This window comes from Limulus polyphemus, unplaced genomic scaffold, assembly GCF_000517525.1.
Source record: "Limulus polyphemus unplaced genomic scaffold, Limulus_polyphemus-2.1.2 Scaffold759, whole genome shotgun sequence".
NCBI classification, from domain to species: domain Eukaryota; kingdom Metazoa; phylum Arthropoda; class Merostomata; order Xiphosura; family Limulidae; genus Limulus; species Limulus polyphemus.
In genome coordinates, this window is record NW_013666369.1 from 396,899 (window position 1) to 415,024 (window position 18,126).

Sequence of the window (18,126 nt, forward strand, 5' to 3'; positions counted from 1 at the left end):
GAATAGCTCCCGTTTTAGGTATATATATAGTTATATTCTATCAGTCTTGATCCAGAATTCCTTGTGGTAAAATCTTTCAACAGAATGAAGTGCTCACTCCCACTTCATGTACTTGTCCTTCACTTCTGTTGGAATAAATAAAGACTAAGTTTTACTGTATTTTACATTGTCTTTGATTTTTGTTTCTTCAACAATCATTTGAAATTTTTATTTTTTGCCAGCTTTTTTTTATACATTTGCTAATCAAACCTCCAGTTATTTACAGCGCTCTTTTTACTATTAGGTAATTAATGAACGTGAGAATACCATACTAAACAACTTTTTTTCTTTTTCAAGAAAGTAATGAAGGTTAAGTAGTATAACCATTATGCGTTGTTCAGGTCAAAGAGAAATGAATTACATACAACTATACATTTGTTTGGGAATTGTTTTTTGCTTCATTAGTGAATTATTGATTAACATGAAGTAATTGTCTTTAACAAATTTCTAAGTATCAAAATTAAAAAATCATCACTAGTGTAATGCTACATAGGAAATGGTGTAATAAAAACCTGTATTTTTCAAAATTGTCGACTTCAATACTTTTCTGGTAGAGTGCACAGTATGAATACCTGTTTTATGTTTTCCCTACACAACACAGGGTAGTTGTTCATACTTCATTTTAAAGCCTCTGTTCTTGCTCTGCGGAAGTTCTTTAGCGTTTGTTACAAAACGTAACGTGAAGGGCATCGTAGCACCTTGAAGAATAAAAAATAAAAAAAAACATCTTCTAAACTTACAAATACGTTTTTACGTAATACAGCAAATACAATGTAAAAGATTCTTGGGAGAATAAATATTTTACAGGAAACGGAAGTAGGTTACAAAATTAAATGTTATAATTCTGTGTGTTATGTACATCAAGGTCAGCTGTACATGTAAGTAAGGCTTACAGTTAACAGTAAAAATTATCATGGAATATAAAACTAATTATTGTAGAAAACAAAAATATCAATAATCTTAATATTTAATACTCCTAATTATTTACTGCATGACTAACAATGGTTTGTGCTCGAAGTTTACAAATTAAATATATAGAAACATTACAATTTATAGGAAATATTAGAATAAGAGATTTACATTTGAAACCAAAACTATCAAGTTATTAAGAATTAGAAGCTACTAAATTCTTAGTTCACTGCTTGTCGAAGAACGTCAGGATAAACGTGCCAATCAATATCATTATGTTTAGGATTCCAAGTTTTAGTTATTAGCAATTCAATACTTTATATTACCTGTTTATTTATGGATTTTATTTTTCCTTTTCGATCACATTAAATTTTATAAATAATCTTTAAATACTTGTAGTTTTAAAATACAATTTTATTACAAGTCATGGTTCCAGGGCCATTATTCATGATTTGCAAATTAAAAAGTTGCTACTATTAAAGTTATCAAGGTTGTGAACTGTAAACATTTTCTCCATTACGTTTTCAAACTTCGGTAAAATGTTCTTATTATTTGCTACTTACCTGTAATTTTTTTTTAAATTTAACCTTTTTATCAAATTTAATAAAGTACAGTTTCCCAGTTCTTATAACTTTAGGATGATACAATAAGATTAATGTACTTTAACATAAAGTGGGAAAAAAACTATTTTTTTGTCTTGATAGAAAAAAAAAAAACAATAGAGCAAGCGCAAAAAAAATCACCTCAAATGAAAAACCACATCACAAGATCACCACAGCGAGAACTTACAAACTTCACTAAAAAATCTGTGAAAGATCAGAACTGTTATGTAACAGTTGTTTGTCAGAGAAAAACAATGACAATACATTACATATGTACATAAAATCTTACATGTGGCCAAGAGGAAGAGATTTTAGATGATGAAAGATACTCCTCAAAACAATAAGTACAGAGGGCACTAAAAGGGCAGGGGCTCATTGACAAAAAAGGGCACTTTTCAAGCATCATAAAGTAAGACTTTTGGGGAGAGGAGTTATTAGGGAAGACTAAGAAGACTGTGGGTCGCCTCTAGTAAACATAGAATAAAAAGCCATAAGAAGCTAACAGATACTCTGAATTCTTACGCATTAACACTTAATAGGATATTACAATTATTATTTCTTTTCTGTAAAGTCCTACAAGTCCCTGTGTCCCATTCATTTTAAAGTTGAGATAGTTTCTTCCCTAATAACTCGCAGCAAGTAAGGTATGGTATCAGAAGTGTCAGTTAGAAGTTATGATCAATGCTTATGACTGAAAAAGGGCACTTTGGGAACATAAGAGCAGAAAGGCAAGGGCTTGATCCCCCCCCCAGCCACTAGCAAAATACATTAAGTATAATTTCTACTCAAGCTTATAACGTCAAAGTATATTATAACCATAAGATTTATTATTATTATTATTTTTACAAGGGCTTCAAACGATATGTAACTTATAACTTAAGATAACGTGTATTTATTGTTGGAAGTCGCCTCAAGTGTTTGCATGTTGGTTTTAGAATTTTCACGCAAAGCTATACAAAAAGCTATCTGCGCATAGTCATCTCTAATTTTAGGCTGATATGCAAGAGGAAAGGTAAGCTAGTCAACATCACCCATCGCAAAATCTTGGGTTAGTCTTGCTTGACCGATTATTGGGATTTCATAGTCACTTTAATAGCGCGCCCGAGACTTCAAAATGTGGATTTCAGCATCAACGGTTTACAAACCCCGAATTCTCAGATTCAAAATCCAAATACGCTATCCAATAGTTTCTGCTTGTTTTTTGCGATAAACCATCTGCACTATCTGTTCTTAATTTTGAAGTGATAGTTTAGAGGGAAGGCAGCTAGTCAACACCACCCACTGCCAAATCTTGGATTACTCATTACCAATGAAAAGTGGGATTAACCGTCACATTGTAATGGCACCATGGGTAAAAGAATGAGCATATTCGAAATTAAGAAATAATCGCACAGAACTGTATGCATACTAAATTATGTGCAGTATGAGAAATATAACACTTCAGCAACCCAACGGAAAGTATTGTACGATACATACTGATAAAGAAATCACATTCTTCTATATTTTGTAACATTACCAAAAGAACTATAAATTTAGCTGAAGTGGATTACAGTAACACCTTAAAAATTGACATAGTTTGAATTAAACTATATTATCACTTTTTAAAAGTTGATACAGATATACAATATTGTGAAAATACTGAAGGAAGGCATTATAAAGTTAACAATATATACCGGCACAAATGTTTTCAGTAAGTATAGGTCTCAGTCATGTACAATCGCGATTTCTTTAATATTATTTTTTTTTTCATTTTTCGTGTAATTTACGCCCTTCCGCTTATTCACACAACAAATCAGCGGTTCAGCACCATTTGAACCTCGCACTGATACAAATAACACAACTGGAAATTTAAACGTGGAATTAAAATGATGCAGGTAAAACATAATTTTTTGCAAGGAGAAGCTAAACGAGATCGAGCAGGAATATTGTTCACTAGCCACAATTGGCAAAGAAAAAGTTAAGTAATATATTGTGGTGTCCAAATATATGCGCAGGGCAGCAGAATGGGTAGCTCAGTAGAGGAAGATATTGGAAAGATTAATACTCCCAGAGGGGGTTCAAAACAGCATGCAACAAAGTTAAATAAACTGAAAAATTCAAGATACAACAACAACACAACAGTTAATTTACTGTCCAGAGTTATCCTCAAACAGCAATATTCAGAGGCCCATTAAATGAAAAGGTATAGGCAACATCAAAACATTTTGAGAACAAGTTTACAGTTGGTGACAACAACACATTTGAATTAAATAGAAGCAAAAAAGAAATCCTCAGTTAGAAACCCACTTACCTTTTCGCTTTATGTAAGTTTGGAAGAGTATATTGATATATAAACTTTCACCAACCACACGAGGAGGGAGGATAGATAAATTTTCTCGTTTCAGCAGTAGTAATGTTGTACACGACCTTAGTATGTCCTAAATTCCTAGCTTCTAGACGTTTGTTACACCGATCAAATTTAGCTTTGTGGATTCACCTGAAGAAGAAATCGCTCAACACGAGAGTAATGTCCCCACACGTTTAACAGTTGGATGTGATATGTCCATATCTTTGAAATTAAAATAGAGTGTTCACACACTCATATTTTACAAGTGAAGTACCTTACACGATATGTATAAAATAAATCTGCTCATGAAGTTTACCAACTATTATATGTAGCGAAATATCATTACACGGCAGCATTAATCTTTTAACTCCAAAGCTTTAACTTAAGTAGTTTCTCAGTTTTGTTGATATTTTTTACCTCTAGAGTAACTTCTCCACTTTTCAACTAAAAGAACGCAGCTGATAAAGCAGTCCAATTACAATCGGTTGCGTTTGTTAAGCAGGTGTTGTTGCTTCAATCAGAAACTAACCGAGGCGAAGGTCAACAACATATTTTTAATGTTCCACCTCCCTCATTACCATGGAGATTACAACAGGATATTGAATATTACCAAGTGGCAAGAACATCCAATGAAATTATGATCATAATGCTTAAATGTTAAAGAACCAAGCCTAAAATATCTATTCCTCGACATGGAATAGACAGAGTTTAATTTGGACAACCATACGTTAATCACTTAGATAAAAATTCACTTTCCAGCATATTTGCTAATTCGATTATCTGTTATCTCTGTGTTCAAACTCTACCAAACGGTCATTCAAAAACTTGTAAAAATTCCCTTAGACAAAAGATTCCCTAGATGTTATCATATTAAAGCAATGCACTTCGTATAATTATTTAAGATCTTTTAAATTACTTTACTAATTTTTTGTTTGACAGCCCCTTTATTATCTTATTCCCATCTTTCAATACACTGGACATGACTATTACACCTGCAACATTTTAATATTATCTTTCAAAATCAAACTTCTTGTTATCACGGAGAACTAACTATCGTTCACAATTTACTGGTTACACTTCCTGTACTTTCTCAAGCAGCTGTGAAGAAATGAAGATGCACGGATTATCAGCATGGACACTCCTACACATTTGCCAATTCCCAAAACATCAGTTCAAAACAGATCTTGAAAGTAAAATAAGAAGTTTGAACACGAATAGGAAATTGTACTACTAATATTAGTAAAATAACTGAAAATATATGATACTCTTTTTGTTTTGTATGAGTTATATCATTAATATTGACATGAGGTGTGTCTAGCTTCAGCGATACGCAAAACCAGGCAAATGAGCTACAGGTATATTTGTTTGTTTAAATGCAAAGGGATCTCTGCACTTCACCCATCGCAGGAATTGAACCCCAAATTTAACATTTCAAGTAATGAAACTTACCGTTGAGCAACCAATGGGTGGTGGGTCAGAGAAATGCAATGTTTCAGTGAGTGAATGAAGAACATTCAAAACCACAAAAGGATAATTTGCACTTGATTTACGTGAAAGACCACAATAATTAGCGTTACATTTGGACTTGTATGATGAGTTTGTGAAGATCAAATTTTACTTTAGAAAATTAATAAGTGGCATGCCGAGTAAATTTGTTGAGAGTGAACATTTTTCTCACCTGAAAATGTATTTCACAAAGATACTCACCTTTTTGCACCGCAAAAAGAGTTATTACCTTGTTTGCGCTGCTATGTAAATTCCTGCACATGCCACTAACCTTAAATAGTTTCCACCCACATATATGTTAACATGTATTGTGCCAGCCTATAATGTTGTCATTATTAGATTGTAACCCTCTACCAGAGGATGACATATCCTCTCTGCACAGTAATTCCCATTTGAACATTAACTCATTGTGGACGATACCAAGTGTGAATATAGACATTTTAAATACATTTTAAAGTATGGCAAATGTTAACTTGAGAAAGGCTTTTCACCTCTCTACACGACAAAGAGCTAGAATCCATCATTTACGATAGCTGAGGGGGTGGTGCAGTGCAGAGAAAGATGAGTTCCTTTCTGAAAACAGCATCAGATATGGAGAACCCATGGAGTTTGATATCCTTGAGGCAGTATTGCCTAGTGTGGCAGCTCTTAGTGGGAGACTGCATCTATTTCAAGCAGAGAATATTCTTCACCCAATGTTATTGTGACATTCATTGTTAGGAGAGTAGGTAGAACAACAACAAAAAGTATCACAACAATTGTTGTCATGACGCTAAAGTGTCACTAAGGTGAACAGAAGGTACAATTGCTGAACTGCCATTATCTCACAACTGGGTAGCTGAGCACGAGTGTGTGTAGTATGGCTAGGTATATAAGTCGGGCTATTCTATGTAGGAGAAATATGTTAGATACTCACTACTATAATCAGATCCTGTACAAGTGAGATTGCACCACCTGATGAGGAACTCTTCATATCAATTTCCCTAGTAGCTTAGGATTGGAGAAGCAAGAGTTCTCCCATACTCCACTAAAAAAATTGGAGAGGTTGTTATCAAGAACAAGCATCTGAAATTATGTCTTACACTGAGAGACTACGCAATTTATGACGATGAAAGACATTAAGTATGAGGGCAAGCATACACCTGTCGTATTTTTTTCACAAGTGGATTCAGGGTAGAATCGGAACCTGTTGCTATAGTAAATAGTATGAGAGGAGGTCAAGACAAAAGTGACAACTTTCACAAGGGAGAAGAGAAAGAAATAAGTTTGAAGAATATAAAAAGGTAGAACCACACCAGACACAGAGCTGTAGGGCCTCGGATTATATAAAAAATGAAAGGATGTGAGGAGTGAAGGGGAGGTACAAAGGCAGTGATGAGAGGATGCTTAAATTGAAAGCAAATCTACTTAAACCACCAGAGATTGGAAACCCACTATACGGTAAAGACCCATGGCTAGACAAGATAGTAGATCCATCTTTGGGGCCTGAGCATTTGAGACATGATAAACAGACCACAAAAAGTGGTTATCATGAGCCCAAAAAAGAAAGTCCAGAACAATGAAAACAGAGATCCTGGGAGTGAGTGTCTCCCTGTTGGGAGAAGGAAGAAACAACAAAGGAGGTGTCTGAATAGACCATGAAAAAACAAGATAGATGCGACAGAACATTATGTCATGTGCAAAACCAACACAAAGTGCTACCTGTGTTACACTCAGTACAAATATGGAAACCCACAAATTTCAGTGGAAGGAGCAAACAGACTGACTTCTAACCCTAGGATGGCTCCAAGCAGATGCAAGCGACTGTGAGGTGAAAGGGAAAATATTGTATTTGTGGAGATACCTGCATTTACAGTCCAGAAACCACTAAAGAGGAAATATCTTGGAACATCCAAGAGGAATGAGGAACTTAAGAGAAAGGAGAGTATTTAAAAGAGACTCTTACAAGAGATGAATTAAATATGAGAGTGCAAGTATTAACAACTTTATGTCAAAAGACAAAAAAGTAGGCTTAGTCTGCCCCACATATGAAGGAAAAAACCCAAGTGAATTAAATACAGGGTGGGGTGAGATGAGCCAGCTACTCCAAATGAAATGCCTGCTGAAGGAGAAGAGAGGTTGTAACAAAGGAAGTCACATTGGAAGGGGCAAGTAAAGGTAAAATGTCCACACATTAGTGGAAACAGTAGGCCTCAAGAATATAACTTTCAAGTAAAAGCACACTGGAACCAATGGAAAAAGATGGGATCACAGCTAACTCGAAGGAAAGGACTTAAAATCTAATGTTTGACCAAATGAACCAAAAAAGCATAAAGTAGGCAGACAAATCACGATGTGAAGAAAGTGTCCAAAACCCTGAACTGAGGCACCCACCACTGGGGAAATTATCCACCAGAAAGTGAGTAATCTGCCCTATAGGAACCAAGAAAGCATCAAAATTGGGCCAATTGGGAAAGACCGATAACCAGCCAAAAACCTCCCATTGTATTGGATTTATAAACTGGGGTTGTAAAATTGTCTCACGTCATTTCAAACATGTGAGAAGGAGAGTGGAGGTACAGAAAAAAATTGAGAAAGTACCTGAGGAACCCAATAGGCTGTAGTAAATGGGGTCCGCCAGATAAAGTGGGAGAGCAGAGCTAGCAAAAGATTAGAACCAAAATCAAATCACCTCCAAGATATGTGACAGTCAGCTTTCAAAGAGGAGGAGACCATGAACAATAACAAGAGAAGAAGGAACAGAATAGGTTGCAACCCCATGAGGCTGTATACCATTAAAAACCTAGTGGATCCCTTTGTTCCAAGGACAGAAAAACAAAGTAAGCAAAGGTAACTGCTAAAAAAGCTGCATTAAACTGAGATGCCAATGTAGAGAAAATAAAAAACACATCACAAGGAAAAAGTGCAAAAAAAGAGAGATTCTGGTGAGGAGATTGGGGGGAGACAAAATTCAAACAGTAAAGAAACGTGATAAAAAATCTCAGAAACAAACAAATCAAGGTAGGTGGGACAAAATATAAGAAAAACCGAGTGCAAGTTGGAAACCAGATATGTCCAAGTTCCCTTGTAAAGCTTATAGGGTTATGATGGAAAGCCTCCAAACGAAGGTAAAGCATGAGAATGAACAAAGAAGTTGAGTAACAGATTAAAACAAGTAGAAGGTGAGAAAGAAAAAGAAAAGAAAAGCTCCCTAAGTTGAAAGAAATGATTCAGGTGAAGAAAGCTCATGCTACAAGTGAGTCCAAGATTTAGCCAAGAGAAAAATTACTGGAGAAAGAGAAAACAAGACACATACCTGTGGAATCCCAAAAGTAAAGAACAAAGGTGGAACTACCTGATCCACATCAGAAAGAGGGAACAAGAACCAAAAGAAGGCATGAAATAACAGTGGTGAACCACAAGATGAGGCAGGCTCAGCTGAAGTAACAGATGTAGGAGGTCAGAAATCCTGGATCTGAGATCAAGATGGAACCAATCATGTGCGCAGTCTCCAGACTCCTGTGGGCGTGTTCAACACCTCAGAAAAGTCATGTAAGATAAGTGGGAACATGAAGGTATAATCCACGAAACTGATATTTCAGTGGTAGTTTTTTTTTGTCTTTATATAATGTGTGTGTGTGTGTGTGTGTAGAAGATGGAAGTCTTTCATTCATTTATTTTTTCATTGTCAGTTAGAAAGAAAATGACTCGGGTATAACAATGATGTATTGACCTAATGAATACCTTGAAAGATGCTGGAAGAAACCTTTATCTTGGATTACACAGTGGGAGAAGGCAATGTGACATATATCCTTATAGTACAAAGTCAGCTAAAAGAAAATCAAGCTGAAAATTATTCAAATGAAAGCTCCAGCTGAATAGTTTTCAACTTACTATCGTTTTTTTTCACATAATCAAGAAAATTAAAGAAAGAAAAACTACATGAACAGTAACGAAGAGTTAAAACAACAAGGACAAAACTTCCGGTAAATCTTATGAAAAAAAACATGCCAGAAGACAAGCAATGCTGAAGAAAGAATGAGCCTGTGTTCTGGTGTCATCTTCTTATTGGTGGAGGCCTCATGTGTAACAGTGGGAGCTTTGATCAAGGCTATTGGTATGGGCAAGAATAAACACAGCAGTGCACGAAGCAATCGCAATCCCTGAGTTTATGATCATATTTTACCATGTTTCCTGCCAGCAAGCAAACTGTCCCTTACCCAACACCGATAATTATCGACGAAGTACCACTCAACTTCTCTCCACGGGATATCGCCAACTTCATCCATAGATACAAGCCCCAAGCCCACATATTTCCTGAATGCACCCGTCGTCTCCACAAGGGAGGTATTTTCCTCCAATCCAGGATTCTGAAAGATTTACGATACCTCTGCTGCCCTTGGTTTTCAAACCCACCCATCACCTGCCAATCCCCATTTACCACAAGCTCTCAAAATTTCTACCAACTCAACTATCCATGCAGTTCACTGAATCACATAAAAAAACGGATTACCCTCACTTTTTGTAAAAGTTGTAAATGCATCTCAACTAATAGCGGACCTCATTCTTACCCACGAAAGCCTCACCCACCTCCTGCCCTAACTGGTACACCCCACAGGTCGAGATTCTCCGACAACATCTGCCTCTTTCCAGAAAACTGCAATCCTAGGTTTGTATCAACCATCAACAAAAGACTAACAAACCCAGACTGCACTTACAACTGAAACCAAGCTACAAGATAGGTCAATTCAAATAACACCAACAAGAAGAAGGAAGAAAGGAACCCAGACTCAGCCACTACCTATAGACTTAGTACAATCTCAAACCACTGAAAAATTGCAACAAGTCTCCTGTCTCATCTAACACCATTCCTGTCCCTTAAGCCTGACCCACCTTCCGTCCCCTCCTCGTCATACTCACCCAATGCTCTATTTATCGACACCTCCTCCGATTACCCCACTCAGCCATACGACCTATATGATGCGTCTTTCTTCGCTTTGATGAACCTACCAGCGACCAAGAAGACAAAATCCCTCCCGAACACAAACAAACTCTTCACCAATATCCACAGACACAAAAATCCATCGAAGCATTAATTTCTTGATAGCCTCGCCTTTCACTTTGCCACCCTTATTTATTTATGTTTTCTCAGTAAACGAGCACTGGTAATGGATTAGTGCATTACCAGTGAAAGTAGGTTTTCTAGGGGAACTCATGTTCTTCCCCCATCAAATTCTTGTCATTGGATTTATAGATCCATAAAGGACCATTTGTCCGAGATCGGCCTATCTAACTTTGTTCATTCAACCTATTCTTCATATCAAGCCCAACACCTCTAATCCATGAGCGGGGTGAAGGAGGATTGCTTAATCTTCGAGTGCCCCTGATGATTAATCAAGTAATTAATTTCACATCAAAACAACTGCTAGAACACAGAAGGCAATCATTCTTTATGGTGCAGAGAGATGAGTAGGTTTCTGATAAACAATAAATTAACATTAAATACAAAGGTTAGGTATATCGTATTAAAGTAATTTTAAGGTTCCCAATGTCATTACAGTTTATGTTATCACGTCTAGTCATACTCTGTCTGATGGTCGTGCATTTTGGCAATAGTCGCGCAGTGTTATTCTCAATTCTAAAGACTCTGCGTAAGACTTTCTTGTCAGAAACACAACAGTACTCCCTAAAAGCTTCTTTGGTGTACGGGTATGGTAGTTTCCCAGAGCCCATTTCAACAATCGGATAGTACAGAAATCTACACGAGACCTGAAAATTATATCTTCGTACGAATTAATATAAATACAAATTTCGTTCTCCAGTTGCTTGAAGTATACAAAGGTTGAAAGGGAGGTATGACTAGAAGCTGTACCTTGGTGACACCATACCCTGTGACCTGCGTTTTCACAATGATTATACTGTTAACTGTTGTCTGGGGCACGTGAACTGCTTTTGCCACTGTATTTTCTGTTTTATTGATTCTCACCTGTTAAGAGACGCCACATTTTGCTTACCATAGTTACGAGTTGTTCCCAGTTTCCTTCTTAATTGTCCTCCCCAAATTTATCCATGTTCCTTTGTTTTTCAATGGCATTAAGTATAAGGGATATCCCCGTTATGGAAATTCTAAATCCCTGATCTGAACTCATTTTTATGATCTGAATATATGAGTATTTTGCGTTGGAAAGAGCTGTTACATACCATTTCCAAAACCGATAGACTTTCGGTGGCATCACACCAACTACCATACAATGCAAAAAATGTAGTTTTAGCACACATTGTTTTTCCGATAATTTATAATGCCTGTGGTTTTCATGTGACCTGCATATTGAAAATAGTTTTAATATGACGTACTCAACCCTGTGTCCGTATGTGTAATCTTAAACGAAATTAATTTTAGTTTCACAACTTATCCCTATTTTTTTTTAGTGGGTGCCATTGATTGTAAGGCTTCTTATGCTTTGAATTACATACTATTTTTAAAGTATCATGAATGCATCCATATTTTTTTGGCTCTCCAGATAAAAGGGAAATGTTACATAACTAAGGATTTATACGCCACTTATCATAACAGCCCTTAACTACACCTTATTATTTTATATTCAACAAGAAGAAGAAATAATAAAGTAGACAAGGCACTAATGTTGCAAGTAGTAGAAATAAATAATATTTATAAATAAACTTAAGGTTTTGAAAAAAAAATACTAATCATGTTGAAAATGGAGATTATAACTGCACTAGCTGATGTACCATTCAATTCACGGGAAAAACATCAATTTGTTTTTTCGTTTTGTTTCTCCAGGAACTTCATTTGACCACGTCGGTTATTTTCCCTCTGTTCCTAATTTTTGCTAAGATTTTTAAATTTTGTCATGCCATCCATCTACTTTTTCTTTCTCTTGATAAGCAACGTATTTCTTGCACTGTTTCAGAACTATTATTATTCGGAATTTTAGTTTAGAATTATTTCATAGATGGTATTAGAAGTACTCAATTGAAATGGAAATCTGAGGTGGTTCGATGCCGTAAACATGATATCTTTAAATTCAAATGTTAACCAATATCCCAGATCCCTGATTTACTCTATAACTGTATTAAAAGAGCTTGCTGTAAATATGATAATTTATTTTTAAAAATAATGTCAAATCCCGCACAGACTTTGAATGAGAGACTTCCACTGGAGAGTAGAGCGTTGTAACAACTGGCACACTTTGACATCCAGTATTTGAAATCCAATGTTAACAAATATTAATATAAAGTATCATGGTACTTGTCTTTTTTTCAAGATATTAAAAGAGCTTGTTCTAAACATGATCACATATTAAAAAAAAAGATTATTAAAAAACTCCAAATATACTGATATTTGAACGCATGACTTCCGCTTGAGGTTTGGGCATCCTAACCACTGATGCAATTTGAGCGTTACCAACATTCGCTTTGGTGAACCATAAATATCGGCCATCCTAATATTCAATCACTAAAAATAAGTTACTGAAGGTACCAAACAATTACTTTACAGAAGCATTTTCACTAATTAGTGAAATCCTAAAACTAAATTTAGACTCACTTATTAGAGAAACACTCTCAGGGGATTTTTTAATCGTATTAAGTCGTGTGCCACAGAATCGATCGAAGCTGAGAGTTCCACCTTCTTTGTAGGCATTTGGGATGGAGACCCAGTCGAACTGACACGGTTCTCCTCGCATGGCCGTGCCATCCGACCCGGTTAGCTCGAAACTTTCTGGTGTCCAGCGGATATGACAAAATCCTGGATTTGGCTGTATACATATGGCATAGTTTTGGTCACTCAAGTGGCGAGGAATGTTTTCGAGTGTGGACTCAAAGTTAAAGCTTGACACATAACCTTTCGTTCCTTTGTAATACTGCAAACATCCACCAGGAGCTTGAGAGAAATAAGAATGTAGAAGCAATTAGTATATATCTGGCTTTAGAATATGTTATAATAAACAATTCATTAAAATGAAACTCATTTTTACCATTACTTAATCTATCATGCTCAAGAAAATTAACTTTACATTGTACTAATTAATTAAAGTTATCTTATTTCAAATCCCTAGCAAAAAACTCTACTACAAAGTACTGTCTGTTTTTCAAATTCGCGCAAAGCTCCAAGAGGGTTATCTGCGCTACCCGTCCCTAATTTAGCAGCGAAAGATTAGAGGAAAGGCTAACGCCAACTGTTGGGCTACTCTTTTACCAACGAATAGTGGGACTGACCGTGACTTATAACGCCCTCACGGCTGAAAGAGCGAGCATGTTTGGTGGGACAGGGATTCCAGCCCACGACCCGCAGATTGCGAGTCGGGCACACTAACCACCTGTCCATGCCAGCCATACAAAGTACTGTTTTCTAATTCTGATAACGTCCACCGTTTAGACATATTTTATATATGTAGAACCTTATATAAAATACTAGCTAAAAAGACAAACAAACGATGAGCCTTTTGTAACATACTAGTTTTAAAAAACAACAATGAACCTTATATAATGTAGTAGTTAAACAAGAAGGAATCCTCAATAGCCGCGGAGCTTGAAATTCTTTTAGGCAGGATTGGAGTAAATTAATCTGCGAGACCTTTTTTTCTTTTTTGATATTAGCTTCTTGTGTGTGCGTGCGAAAGCAATACCAAGCGTGGGGCGCGCGTGTACCCGATTCGATTTTATTACTCATCAGGATCTCTACCAGCCTACCCTCAAATTGAAATTCTTTTAGGCAAGATTAGAGTAAACTAATCTATGAGACCTTGGGCGTGGTAAGATACATCACTGGAAAGGGTTTGACCTCTCGAGTCCAAAACTGTAATTAGATCTCAAATCGGTCAGGAGATGACGGAACTATGAGCTAAAAGTTTATACATGAAAAACTCGGTGCCATTCTATAAGCCGCTATGCCACTGCTAAAAAAAAAGAACCTTGTATATATAAGATACTGTAACCTTAAGATCTGGTTACGGCTTGGATTCATCGTCTGTATCATAACAAGCTAGTAAAACGTAAATTCCAGACATTCTACACTATTCAAGAGTATTATTATTATTACATAAATCATATTATTTTGCAATGGTACAGCTACTCATTAAAGCAAAATCCATATATACAAGTCTAGATATGCTTATCAATACAAGTATGTTTGTAATTAAGCATAAAGCTACAGAATGGCCTGTCTGTGCTATGCCTACCACGGGTATCTAAACCCGCTTTTTTAGCGTTATAAGCCTTCAAACTTGCCTCTAAGCCACTGGGAGCGTTTCGATCGATATAGGATAAATCTCAATTTCGTTTATTAGTTTTAAACATGTTTATAATTTTTCCATATCTAAATTTTAATTTCGTTTAGTATATCTTTCTTTATTTTTTGTTTAGAAGCTATCTTTATAGTAATTTATTTAAAGATTTCTTGTGAATTAAAATCATTTCTGCACTATCTTTGTTAAATTAAATACTAAATATCTCCAAAGTTTGTAAAAAATAGTTGTTCATTTCTGTTTATCAACATTTGAAAAGTAACTTATCAAATTCTGTCAATCTAGCTAGTTTTTAGTGTAAATATATTTATTGCGTCAATCCTTTTTTCCAGTTAACAATAATAACACAAATAAGTTTAGTATCTGTGTCAGTTAATATTTCATTCTCTTTTTAAAATATTTTTAGATATTATCAGTAAGCTATAGAATGTTAATGTGGCTTTACGGACAGAAAGGTAATAATGATAGTTTTATATATCATACCCTTATGTAACACAAATATAAGTATTTTCTATAGCCTCACCACGTTCAGGACTGTCGCAACCAATAAATGCAACCCTTACGTTCCATACTCGTTCCACTGAAACACGAGCAGTTACGAAACTTAAAGGAAGCTCGTTGTTTTCCGTAAAGTCGATATAAACTGTAAAGGACAAATAATGTTTAACAAAATATATATTGTACTTAATAAAAAAATTAAAACCATTTAGTTAGCTTGACTGTTTTTCAACAGTATTAATATTTTAATAAATATAGAATTATAAGCAGATGGAGCCTTACGTTAAACTTTAGGTTCTAACTATCCTTATATAGAGTGCCCTAGTAGAATAAATTGAACATCCGTGAAACATCGACAGTACAATAAATTTATGTTAGATTTTAATTTCACACGTTTATATTAATTGTTCTTGTACTTACTATGTTGTCCACTGTTTTCGCCACAGATTATCGGAATGTTCAGGAAGCCAGGAACAAAAAACTGGTCATTAACACATGCAGTGTTACTAGGTTGGGCGAGGGTCATCTTTACGAAATCTAGTCGAACCTGACAGATGTTAGGCAGTTTCTTAATGGTGACGTCACAGCGGCGAGTATCAGTGAAAGTAGAAGGGTAGCTGGGGCTTAGGATTATTGAGTTATTATGCCGAACTACATCACCGCAACTCACCTCAACTGTAACAGATGAATGATAATTCTTTCGTAAATTGTTCAAGTTCTACGCGAGTTATATTAAGTAATGTTTATTTACATGGACTACAAGTTGTCATGGTCGATCAATACCACTATTAAAAGAAATAAAAGTGAAATTTGCCTTCAAATTCGAATAATGCTATACATTAACTAATTACCCTTTTGCTATCTATACATAGATGTGACCAGTATGGGGTGTAACTAGGGTGTCAACTTTAGGACACAAGTTTATTGCACCTAGCACTCTATGTTTCATTTACTTGTTTTTATTCTTATTTATCTTTCGTGTTTTTTTGTTTTTTTTGTTGTTGTTGTTTGTTTGTTTTTGTCTCTTTCCCACAGCTGGTTGCAGATGGTCAAGAGTAGTTTTCAACTATTAGATGTGAATTTCATGGGCTTGAGCATCTGCAGATATCTCTCTCTTACTATGATAATTTTTCTATTCTTACAATGTAGTTTTTGCCTGTCCCGTGTTTGTGATGCAGTTGTTTTGTCCAGACTGTTTGAAATTAAAAACGAAAACAAGAATATACGGGTAAAAACACGACGTTTTAAAATATTAGGCTTTGGTTTTCTCCTAGCTCTATATTCAATAGGAATGAATGACCAAAATTTTCACACAGTTGACTATGATGATCATTTAACAAGTTTAAGAGAGAAATGAAGACATCCCCCTCGTGAATTTGCATACGAATAACATGTAGCATTGCTATAAATGGTTTATAAATTGTGTCAGAATCAGTCAGTTGGAGTCACCATGTCACATGGAAAAACAGATTATGAATCTTCAAGAGCAATAGTTGTTCGATAAAGTATTAGTAGCATTGTAAAACATTTCAACCCAGTATTAGTAGCATTGTGAAACATTTCAACCCAGTATTAGTAGCATTGTAAAACATTTCAACCCAGTATTAGTAGCATTGTGAAACATTTCAACCCAGTATTTAGTAGCATTGTAAAACATTTCAACCCAGTATTAGTAGCATTGTGAAACATTTCAACCCAGTATTAGTAGCATTGTCAAACACTTCAACCAAGTATTGGTAGCATTGTGAAACACTTCAACCTAGAATTAGTAGCATTGTCAAACATTTCAACCCAGTATTAGTAGCATTGTGAAACATTTCAGCCCAGCTTCTCAAATTCAAGTCCAATGTGGTTAATATACCGAATGCACTACCATGGAATATTTGTATAGTCATTCAAAATAAGTTATGTCTCGATCCACGCAAGCTCTGAAGCATATTGAAAAACAAGGTCACACACCTGACATTATATTCATTAACCAGGATTTTAATGAGAGTTTCGGAACTGCAGGGCAGCACATTATACGTATGCATTGAGCTCCTATGCTCTTTAATGTCGTGAAATGCTACAAGCCATAATCTGCCACGATGGCCTTGTCATATTGTAACATTATGGGCGATTATGTGGCAAATAGCAATATCTTTTCCAATAACATGGTACGCTATCTTTTGCATCTATTGGTTATATGAAGCCATTTTCTAAAATCGGCCTTAAGTTACCAGAGCTTAGACTTGAATTTAATTGATTTGCTTTAAGACGTTTTGTAAAGCCGCCTGTAAAATAAAAAGTACATATCCTGAAATTTCAATAAACAGTTAATTGTATTGTGGTTTATTCCACCAGGTTGTGACAAATGAAATTAGTTTTATTATGAATTTGGGGCAAAGCTACTCGAGGACTATCTGCACTAGCCGTCCCTAATTTAGCAGTAATAGACTAAAGGAAAAACAGCTAATCAACACCACCCACCATCAAGTCGTGGGCTACTCTTTCACTAGCGAATAGTGGGATTAAATGTAACATTATAATGTCCCTACCGCTAAAAGGGCGAGAATTTTCGTTGACGAGGATTCGAACCCGCGACCCGCAGGTTGCGAGTTGAGCGCCGTAACCGCCAAGCTATATCAGGCATGACAAATAAAATAATCTATAATAACTGCTCGACAATGTTGTTATAACCTCGTCAAATTGGATGTAATGGCACTAAATTGAATAATGGATACAATACACAAACTGAGCTATTTCAGTGCAAAACTTATCGTAAAGAATCTTAAAAATCAAATACTGAATTATCTATTAATATATAAAAAGGTAAGTGCAACTTACACACACAACATACGCCAAACTTTGCAGCACAGCTGCCTCTGTCTTTCCCTCCGAGATTTTTGCATTCCCATTCAGTGTAACAAGTTCCGACCAGCAGATCATCTGTCTGGCACAGTTCGTTAGGAAAATCAACCAAAGCGAAAAAGCTGAAGAAAGCTTTAAAAAAAAAAAAAAA

General features: G+C 35.6%; 1 protein-coding gene across 1 annotated transcript in view; it reads right to left on the reverse strand.

The window, feature by feature from the left end:
- Positions 1 to 256: 256 nt before the first annotated feature.
- Positions 257 to 18,126, reverse strand: part of LOC111085982 — a 45,164-nt gene continuing 27,294 nt past the window's right edge. The window contains exons 3-7 of the mRNA XM_022387061.1: positions 17,952 to 18,107; positions 15,546 to 15,800; positions 15,151 to 15,270; positions 12,929 to 13,264; positions 257 to 737 (exon numbers count right to left, since the gene is read on the reverse strand). Of these exons, the coding sequence (XP_022242769.1) occupies positions 628 to 737; positions 12,929 to 13,264; positions 15,151 to 15,270; positions 15,546 to 15,800; positions 17,952 to 18,107 (977 nt within the window). The 3' untranslated portion in view covers positions 257 to 627. The remainder of the gene's footprint in view (positions 738 to 12,928; positions 13,265 to 15,150; positions 15,271 to 15,545; positions 15,801 to 17,951; positions 18,108 to 18,126) is intronic.